The sequence below is a fragment of the Phaseolus vulgaris genome, chromosome 5 (genome assembly GCF_000499845.2).
Source record: "Phaseolus vulgaris cultivar G19833 chromosome 5, P. vulgaris v2.0, whole genome shotgun sequence".
Taxonomy (NCBI): Eukaryota; Viridiplantae; Streptophyta; class Magnoliopsida; order Fabales; family Fabaceae; genus Phaseolus; species Phaseolus vulgaris.
Genome location: NC_023755.2, coordinates 7,091,356 through 7,102,647, shown reverse-complemented (window position 1 = coordinate 7,102,647; position 11,292 = coordinate 7,091,356). Strand labels below are relative to the sequence as shown.

Genomic DNA, 11,292 nt, shown 5'->3' with positions numbered 1-11,292 from the left:
AGCAGCCTCGGAGATGACTGAGTCGTTGGAGAGCGTGACAGAGAGGACATGATAGGTGTGTCTGACAAAACGATGCATGTTGAGGTCGCTGGCCATGGAAAGGGAAGGGGGTTTCGTTGACTGAGGTTAATGCGATAGATATAGTACGTTCTACTTTTGGTGGTTTCTTCTACTTTTAGAATTTATTGTTGCTTCTTTCTCCCTCTCTCTTTGGGCACTATCACATGACTTTTGGTCTTGAATTAAAGATTTTTTATTATTTTTAAGCCTTTAGTTTTCCATATGACCCTCAAACATTATTTCATAATTCAGATTTATAGAGTATTTGCTTAATTTCCATGTAACTGTATATAATTTTGATAACTTAAAATAGAGAATTAGCCAAGGGTTGGCCACACTGAATTGAAAGTTTTCTTGGGACTTTGTTTACTTCCTTTCAATATAATTCATGTTAAGAAAATATTGGGTGGGTTTTATCAATCACACTGAAACAAGTTTTGCTTGGTAAGTTTTAAAGGATTAATGTTTAGTGATATCCTTGTTAAGTATTATGTTATTTATCATTAGACAATTGAAGATCGTACCTTATTGGTCAAAGACTAAAATAATACTCATGTTATTCGTATAATTATAACTCATGTAACTTGGTATTTCTGAGGTGCCTATGATATCAATTATTAACCTGCATATTTTGTGAGGAATTGAGACATGGGAAATTGAGAACAATGTGCTTCAGATACGATTACTCAAGTTTGGTGAACGGGGTCATGCATTTGATGTATTATAACTATACCTTGATTTAAGGTTTGCCATTTTATGACCTATTTATTTTTGTCATTTGCAATGAGAAAATGGTTATTTTCCCATTCTAAGATTGTAAAGTAATTAAGTTTATATGTATCATATTAACACTATGTATACTAGCGGAAACACAGACGACAAAGCGCCTGTGCATCTGCATTTTTTTATTTATTATTATATTGTATATTATTATGTGTATTCATATATTTTAAATATCAAATATTACTAAGTAAAAATAAGATAAAAATATTTTCTCTCTTTATTTATGAGTTTTAACCTACTATTTTAATAATTAAGTTGCAGTAAACAATATATTAAACAAATTTAAATTTATAACACAATAAACATAACTAATCTTGATTTGTTGTTACTAACATAAAACTAAAAAAGAAAAATATAATAATGAAAATAAAAAAAAGAAGAAGAATAAGATGAGAAACTCAGTAACAAACCTTAAGAAAATATTTTTTTTCTAATTCCTTTCCTCCTCTCCGCAAGAATGTTGTATTCAAAACGCATTCATCCTCTCCGTAGATGCCCATATCAACAATGATGTCAAGATAACTCTGTACCTTAAAGCAATTACGTCATCATTCTGGTGAATCGAATCACTAATTTTGATTGGTTGTTACTAACGTAAAACTAAAAAGAGAAATATAATAATGAAAAGAAAAAAAAGAATAATAAGATAAGAAACTCTGTAACAAACCTTAAAAAAATATTTATTTTCCAATCCCTTTCCTCTTCTCCCCAAGAATGTTCATAACGCATTCATCCTCCCCATGCCCACATCAAGATGTCAAGTTAACCTTGTACCTTAAAGAAATTACATCTGTAACATCCTTAATTTTACCCATATATAATGAAATAAAAGTAAAACAAGCAATATCTAATTACAAATAACGTATACTACTTTCTCATATGTGTATCTCAAAAGAAATATCCCTCTTCATAGGGATTTAATATATACATCAAAAGTTTTAACAACAAAACAAAGCATTCAAATAAAACTATCTCATCCTCCAGCTGCTCACTAAGGAGCTCTATTACCTGCAATCTCATATGCTCTTGTGTAAAACACGACCATTACAGATAAAGAAACAAACACAAACAAATAACAGGGTAAGTTATCCATATAAAAAGTTTTGATATAATTTAAATTTCAAATTAATAAGCATAATTCATCAATTCTCATATGATTTCTCAAACCATCAAGTGTCTATTACATTTCATAAAATTCATCTTTCATATGTCAGACTTCTACTGACTCACAACACATAGATACTTGACTCTACTTCCGGAAGACTCGTGCGTTGACTTAAACTCAGAGATCTGCACTTGTCATACTATCTCACTGGGAAATCCGCACAGCTATGCGCATAAAGAATCTCAATATCATATCTCTCCTAGTATGACAGAGTTAACTCATATAACAAGTCAAGTTAGTTATCTTTCAAACAACTTACCCATTCATATGAACCTCCTTCGACTCTCACCACCTGAATAATTTCATCTATATGATTCCATTATCTCAGGAGAATCAGGATATCTCCTTCTAGACGAATCCCTAGTCAATGCACATCCTAAACAATCTTAACACGGTATTTTCTTTCCTGAAAATACTATGTTTTGATTAAAATTCATATTCTAAATATCACAATCTCCAACATCAAACAATCAAATCATTCCAAATTTTAGAATTTCCAAAACACACAACAATTCATTTACAAATCATATAAATGCCTTGAATCAAAAGGGCTCCAAAGTGTATCTAAATAACATCAAGTTTTACTACCCAAAAAGAGAGACAATAAAAGGAGAATGAAAGAAAATTATCTCTCGACTGCAACTATATCCAACAGCTCTCAACTTCTTCAAATTTGCACAAGCAAGAACTAATTCCAACATGTATTGTAATACTTTAATATTTAGAATTATTGCAAGATTGTTACTCCAATTACAAAAGGAGAAAAGAAAAGTATTATCCAACATTGTATAACATTTACAGAATGAAAGAAAAGAGCATGAACAATAAATGTTCTTCTTTTTACTTTACATATACCTAGCACCACGTATCCAACATTATTTAATAAAAAGGATGGGGAAGCCACAACATGAAAATTAAAGTTTGATCACCAATTGTTAAACCCAACAACTAATTTTTCTCAAAATCACCAGAATTCATATTACAATCAACATAGCAATTCTCCAAATAATCAACTCTCAATTTACTTTAAAAATTGTCACACAATCTTTAGTTCATAAACTGAATCATCACGAAATAATCAAAATATATGCTCTGAAATTGTCAAGAAAAATCATCACAAACCTTTTTCAAATACATTCAGTAATTCATTCAATTCCAAACTTATATACATTCTACACCATCTACTATATCTAAACTTTTCATTTCAATCTCAAACAATTTCCAATCTACACAAAAACAAGAGATCCTGCAAGAAAAATTGAAACTGGTGACCATGTCACCCCCCATCCAGATTTTCTAGCCTAGGGTTCTATTGGCAATTTAAAACTAGCTTCCCTTACCTGATAGGAGAGCCAAATCTACCAAAAGCCTAAAGGTAATTTAACCTGCACCACAGAATCCTGATAAAAATCTAACTATATAACTAAGACCCTTTGTTAACAAAATTAACCCTGAAGCTAATAAGACCAAAATTAACTCAAAAGAAAAAGGGGCCAAAAATGAACTTACTCTATCTGAGATTTTGATCGGACAAGAATGTCATATTTAGAACACATTCATCCTCCGCGCCGATGCCCACATCAACAATGGTGTCAAGATAACTCTTGTACATGTGCAGTATTCTGCCTTCGGTGTACGAAAATGAAAAGTAGAGTAAAAAAAATAAAAATGAGTAACATTAACAATTAAACAACCAAGAAAAGAAAACTCTCACTTACAGAGACTACGTGCGATGCGTGCTCTTCTTCTTACTCTTCTTATATTGAAGAATGAATCTTTTTTATCTAATGGAAGTGATATGAACAGAAGAGATAAAGTGAGAAAGAGGGAGGAGAGAAAAACGATAATAAAAATTCCAAATATAAATTCAAATTGAAAAGAAATTGTGAGTGAAAACTGAAGAAATAAAGATATATTTCAAAAAACAAAATTAAAAAACTCCATTCTGATAACTGTTTTAATATTTACAAAATTATAAAATAACTAAAAATAAAATTAACTTTTTTATATATAAAAAAGGGAAAATCCCATAGATAAATGATACAAATAAAAAATGCAGATATACATACACGTCAGTGCTATGTTTCCACTAGTAATAATAATAATAATAAGCATAATAATAATCACTACATTTCGATTCTTTGAAATCAATTTGTTAAAATTAATATTACTAATATTAATATTAATAATAATAAAAAACATTTTTTTAATATGTTTACTTAAAATTAACATCATATGAAATTGTTTTATTTGTTGTTGTACTATGTACTATCATACAACAAATATATTTCATACCTACCAATCCAAGCATTTATTTTTATTGCAAAAGTTTTTTATTTCTTTGTAACAATTATAAATATTTTATCTATATAGTGAGACTATAAATTACACATTAACATAATAAAAAAATATAATAATTATATTTTGATTTTTTTCTTCTTCTAAATATTTGACTTGAAATTCATATGCGACAACCTTCATAATTAAGTCGACGTAAAATTTCGTTCAAAATATATATGACGATGATATTTTTTTTCTAGGTATGGTCTAAACTCTAATTGTCCATGACTTAAACTATTGGATAAACATGGTTGAAGTTAGATGACATTAAATGAATTTCATGGACGTTATGTAATATAAATTCACTATAAGTACTTAAATTGACGCGAACTCCATTAAAAGTATATATACAATGGGAAAGAAGGAATAATAAAACACGAGTTCAAATCCTTAAAATAACAAAAATATTGTTTAAAGTATAAAATAACACTTTTATCAAACCTTTTTTTTTAAATGTATTGCAAATTACAAAATATTACGGGTTTTAAAACTATTTGTGCCACAATTATTATGTTTTGTATTATCTATTTGTGTGCTACTTTTATACCACTTATTATCTACAATTAGCTTTTTTTTTCAGTATTTGAATTTGAGTTTGTAGAAAAAGTAGCTCCAATTATATATATAAATAAACTCGTCCGTAATAATTTGTATTTTATGATTTATCTCATCATTTAATTTGTTTTTTTTTTAGTTTCTACGTCGAATTATATAAATAGTAAAAATATCGTATTATGAATCGATTTTGTAAGATTGATTATTAATATAATAAGATAATCATTTAAAGTCTATCCTAAAAAGTTTGTTGGTCTTATCAGATCACTGACTATCATCAGACTATCCACAAATTATAGTTTCTAGCACGAATTGAGAATCTCGACTAAAGTTGAATTAAGATTAAAATTTACTTTCTAATGACATAATAGGGAATTGAGAATTTTTTTAAATTTCTTTTTTATCTGTTTGTATTACATGTTGGAAATATGTGAGCTTTTCATGGACAAATAATGAGGAGAAAATTAAAAAATGTTAATGAGAAAAGGTAAATTTTGGTATAAGGGTGGATTGTTTTGAAAATTTAACAACATTAACTAAATTAATTATGTTAGAAACATCTAAATATAGCAAGACTAAAAGTGTGTAGAAATAAGGATAAGAGGAATAGTATTTTTGAAAAGAAACAAAAAAAGAGTTGATTGAGGGAACAGTCAAAGCAAGAAAGATAGGTTGGAAATTGAACTGTGATTAGGCACTATGGCACTGACTCCATGGAAGTCCATATGTGAAATGATTACTCTCCTGACTCAACACATGAAGCACAGCAAAACTTGGCACACAAATTTTCTTTTCTTTTCCTTGTTTTCGAGTATTTTGGCAAATTGGCAGGCCCAGCAAGAATGGCGGGGATCGTGATCCTGAGGAATCTCTTTGTCACGTCCCTCTCAATCCGCACCGTTTATAGTTAACCCGTCAACTCAATCTTTCAAAGTTGAATGATAGTAACAGTGCATGGAGTCCACAGCATAAGGTGGTGGATTGCCAGAATACCAACCAAGAACAAAGAAGCAAGACACACACACAGAGGTTGAACACCTACAGGAACAACCACAACAACAACTAGTTTATGCCACTTCGCTGTAAAGTGCCTACAACACAACAATAACAACGTAGCTTTGACCCAATACTTCAACCATCCTTAAGTCACGGTTCACCTCCACTTTCATGCCCTCATCAATCAATGTTATGTGTCTTTTAGTCTCTTTCTCTCTCTCACACTGTGTTCAGTTGAGTTGTGTTGTGTTATGTTATGTGCTCTCTCTCTCTTTCTCTCTCTCTCACACACACTTTTTCTCTCTTATCCTAGTGTTTTGTATTGATTGCTTTGGTGGGTTTATTTATTTTTCTTTGTAACCAAATGGGTTGTTAATAGTTTCTCAATTGGCTTCTGCTTCATTCACTTGCTTGCTCTCTCACCGCCAAGCATTCTCTTCCTTTCACAACACGGTACTCTTGTTTTTCTTTTCTTTTTTTTTCTATGTCTTCTTCTGCTTTGTCTTGAACCTCTCCATTGTCCCGTGTTCACACTTGCTTTTGTGAAACTTTTCCTTATTTCCTCTTTTGTTTGCTCAATCATTTCAGCTGTTGTTCTTCTGGCAAAATCAAGCCAACCCCTCATGCTTTTTTGGTTTGTTTGAGAGAAATGATGGCATTGGACTGTAGTTTTCACTTCCTTAGTGGGGTTTACATGATGCTGTTGTTTTGCCTTGGCATTGTGCTTGTGAATTCGGTTAATGAAGAGGGGTCTAGTCTTTTGATGTTCAAAGCTTCCCTTCATGACCCAAACAACAATCTCTATAACTGGAATTCTTCTGATTTGACTCCTTGCAATTGGACTGGTGTATATTGCACGGGTTCAGTGGTAACTGGTGTGAAACTTTACCAACTCAATCTATCTGGTACTTTGGCTCCTACCATCTGCAATCTTCCAAAGCTGCTCGAGTTGAATTTGTCAAAAAATTTCATCTCTGGCCCCATTCCTGATGGTTTCGCTGACTGTGGTAGTTTGGAGGTTTTGGACCTTTGCACAAATAGGCTTCACGGACACCTTCTGACCCCTATTTCGAAAATCACAACACTTAAAAAGCTCTATCTGTGTGAAAACTATATGTATGATGAAGTGCCAGAGGAGCTTGGGAATTTGGTGTCACTTGAGGAGCTTGGGAATTTGGTGTCACTTGAGGAGCTAGTCATTTATAGCAATAATTTAACTGGGAGAATTCCCTCTTCAATAAGAAAGTTGAAGCGGCTTAGAGTTATAAGGGCAGGTCTGAATGGCCTCTCAGGACCAATACCAACTGAAATCAGTGAATGTGAGAGCTTGGAGATATTGGGGTTGGCACAGAATCAGCTAGAAGGTTCCATTCCAAGGGAGCTTCAAAAGCTACAGAACCTCACCACTATACTTCTGTGGCAAAATTCTTTCTCTGGAGAGATTCCTCCTGAGATTGGAAATATTAGTAGCTTGGAATTGCTTGCTTTGCACCAAAATTCACTAACTGGTGGTGTCCCCAGGGAACTGGGAAAGCTGTCCCAGTTGAAGAGGTTGTACATGTACACCAACATGTTGAATGGAACAATTCCACCTGAGCTAGGAAACTGCACAAAAGCTATTGAGATAGACCTATCTGAAAATCATTTGATTGGGATCATTCCCAAAGAGTTGGGCCTAATCTCTAATCTTAGCTTGCTTCATCTGTTTGAAAACAACCTGCAAGGTCATATTCCAAGGGAGCTTGGTCAGCTGAGGGTGCTAAGAAATTTAGACCTGTCACTAAATAGCTTGACTGGTACAATTCCACTGGAGTTTGAAAACCTTACATACATGGAAGATCTGCAGCTATTTGACAATCAACTTGAGGGTGTGATTCCTCCTCGGCTTGGAGCTATTAGAAACCTTACTATTCTTGATATATCTGCAAACAACCTTTTTGGTATGATACCTCTTCATCTTTGTGGATATCAGAAGCTGCAATTCCTGAGTCTTGGGTCAAATAGGTTGTTTGGAAATATTCCTTATAGCCTGAAAACGTGCAAATCTCTTGTGCAGCTTATGCTGGGGGACAACCTGCTGACAGGAAGCCTACCTGTTGAGTTGTATGAACTTCACAATCTTACTGCTCTTGAACTCTATCAGAACCGATTTTCGGGGATGATAAACCCCGGGATAGGCCAACTAAGGAATCTAGAGAGGCTTCTCTTGTCAGCTAACTACTTTGAAGGCTATCTCCCTCCTGAGATTGGAAGTTTGACACAACTTGTCACATTCAATGTTTCCTCTAACCGTTTCAGTGGAAGCATTCCTCATGAGTTGGGAAACTGTGTTAGACTGCAGAGACTTGATCTTAGCAGGAACCACTTCACTGGTATGCTTCCAAATGAAATTGGCAGTCTGGTGAACTTGGAGCTGTTAAAAGTTTCTGATAACATGCTCTCAGGAGAAATACCAGGCACTTTGGGGAATCTTATTCGGCTCACAGACCTGGAACTAGGTGGCAACCAGTTTTCTGGAAGCATCTCTATCCATTTGGGAAGACTTGCAGCTCTTCAGATTGCTCTTAACCTGAGCCACAACAAACTTTCTGGCTCAATTCCTGATAGTCTTGGGAACTTACAAATGCTAGAGTCTCTTTATCTCAATGACAATCAACTTGTTGGTGAGATTCCTAGATCAATTGGTGACCTTCTCAGTCTTGTAGTATGCAATGTATCTAACAACAAGCTAGTAGGATTTGTTCCAGACACCACTACATTTAGAAAGATGGATTTCATGAACTTTGCTGGGAATAACGGTTTGTGCCGTGTCGGTACCAGTCATTGCCATCCATCTGTATCTTCCTCTCATGCTGCCAAACAAAACTGGATCAGAAATGGTTCCTCAAGGGAAAAAATAGTGAGCATTGTTTCTGGGGTTGTTGGACTAGTTTCTCTTATTTTCATAGTGTGGATATGTTTGGCTATGAGGCATCGTAGCCATGATGCTTTTGCCTCACTTGAAGGGCAACCTAACACCCATGTCTTGGATAACTACTACTTTCCTAAAGAAGGGTTTACATACCAGGATCTCTTGGAAGCCACTGGCAATTTTTCAGAAAATGCAGTTCTAGGAAGAGGAGCTTGTGGCACTGTGTACAAGGCTGTTATGAGTGATGGTGAAGTGATTGCTGTCAAGAAGCTGAATTCACGAGGAGAAGGAGCAAATAGTGTTGATCGAAGCTTCCTTGCCGAGATTTCAACTCTTGGAAAGATCAGGCACAGGAACATTGTGAAGCTGTATGGATTTTGCTACCATGAGGATTCTAATCTTCTCCTATATGAATACATGGAAAATGGAAGCCTTGGGGAACAACTTCATTCAAGTGCAATCACTTGTGCACTGGATTGGAGTAGTCGATACAAAATTGCTCTTGGAGCAGCAGAAGGCTTATGCTATCTACATTATGATTGCAAACCTCAAATCATTCACCGTGACATAAAGTCAAACAACATATTACTTGATGAGGTGTTTCAGGCTCACGTTGGAGACTTCGGTTTGGCAAAGTTGATTGATTTTTCTTTCTCAAAATCCATGTCTGCTGTGGCTGGTTCCTATGGCTACATTGCCCCAGGTAAGAACATGTTCATTAGATAGGTGCAGTAATTATAGTAGTTTTACCTGTTAGAGTAATTGAGTCCCCTTTTTAATCTTTTGTTGTGATTTACTTTACGATATTGGTTTTAATCAGATATGACCATGCTTTGGAGGAAAAAAATTGTTAAAATGCATGGCACATGAAAACATGTTTTCAGTAAAAATGTTACTAATCCCCAAAATGTTTAATGCAAATTATTACGAGTTGACATTAATGGTGTGCTAAACATGTCATATTTTTACCAAATTTTGGCACAATAGCTAAATTGTTGAGTCTTGATTGTGTGTATAAAAAGGTTTTGTGGTATTTTCATCAACAGTTATACTGATTATAATCCTTTTTGTTGGACTTTTTTTTTGTTGAAAATCTCACGTAGACTAGAGATAAAGATTTTTCATAGTTTATAAATGGGTGCAAATCTAATCTTATAAGCCGATTTTGTAAGATTGAATTAGATTTAGAGTTCACTTTTTAATGTGGTATCAGGGTCAGGTTTTTTTATGATAGCTTGATTACCTTTTCAGAATACGCTTACACGATGAAGGTGACTGAGAAGTGTGACATCTATAGCTTTGGGGTAGTTTTGCTTGAACTAGTCACTGGGAGGTCACCTGTTCAACCTTTGGAACAAGGTGGTGACCTAGTCACTTGTGTGAGAAGAGCAATTCAAGCATCAGTACCAACATCTGAATTATTTGACAAGAGATTGAATCTTAGTGCTCCAAAGACAGTTGAAGAAATGTCTCTTATCCTCAAAATTGCCCTGTTCTGCACCAGCACGTCTCCACTAAACAGGCCTACTATGAGAGAGGTCATTGCAATGTTGATTGATGCCAGGGAATATGTCAGCAACTCTCCAACCTCTCCTACATCAGAATCTCCATTGCATGAGGATGATGCCATTTCTTCCAAAGGTTAGAAAAAAGCCAATAACAGTCCTCCAAGTTATATGCATACTTTTCTTGGGTTCCATTTGCATACATTCTTAAATATCTATTTTGTTCCAAAGTTCTTCTCATGATCAATGTATTGATATTTTGGAAAACTAATTGGCTTGTTGTCATGGTTTATGCAGATGATGGTGTTGAATTGTAAGCTATAAGCCTCATTTATGGAGCAAGTTTTTGGTACAACACAACACAATCTTAATCTAAAACAATGTCACAACACAATCAATTTGAAAGAGAAGCAAATGAGTGCATTAACCCAACCAAGTAAAGCTACTCTAATTTGTTATACCTTAGGTGTATGACCATTCTATTAACATAACAACCTCACTCTTCTTCTCCATCTAGGCATCCTTTATTTGATGTCTATGATAGTGAGTTGAACACACAGAAATCATCCAAAAGTAGGTTCTGCTTTGAATACTAATGATGATCATCTTTGTTTATGATTTTATACAATTTGGCCAAATGTAAGCTGTAAAGTTCTTATACACCTTCTTATGTTCTTACAAGGCTTGTAATTGTAGAGATTTTAATTTGCAGCATTGAAGATGCTTAATGCCACATGTATATCTCTTTGTTGAAAGTGTGTGTGTGTTGGGGGAAATGGATTCTCTCATTTCAATTTTCAAATGAATGTGAAAATTTGATGTCTATATTAATAATTACCCATTTTAATAATTTTCATAATGCACTAACTTAGTTAATTTCCCATTACCCTGAGCTTGTTTTATTCATTTTCAATGTTTACTTATCTACATTATAGTTTTAAGAATAAACTTTCTTTAATACTCTCATATTAAAAAGA

The 11,292-nt window shown here is 33.8% G+C and overlaps 1 protein-coding gene across 1 annotated transcript; it reads left to right on the top strand.

Annotated features, from left to right (window-relative positions):
* Nucleotides 1–5,564: 5,564 nt before the first annotated feature.
* On the top strand, nt 5,565–11,066 carry LOC137835022 (leucine-rich repeat receptor-like serine/threonine-protein kinase At1g17230). Its single transcript, XM_068643313.1, has 4 exons — nt 5,565–6,352; nt 6,488–9,513; nt 10,062–10,451; nt 10,613–11,066. The coding sequence occupies exons 2-4, from the start codon at nt 6,549–6,551 to the stop codon at nt 10,630–10,632; spliced, it is 3,375 nt and encodes a 1,124-aa protein (XP_068499414.1). The 5' UTR covers nt 5,565–6,352; nt 6,488–6,548; the 3' UTR covers nt 10,633–11,066.
* Nucleotides 11,067–11,292: the final 226 nt, after the last annotated feature.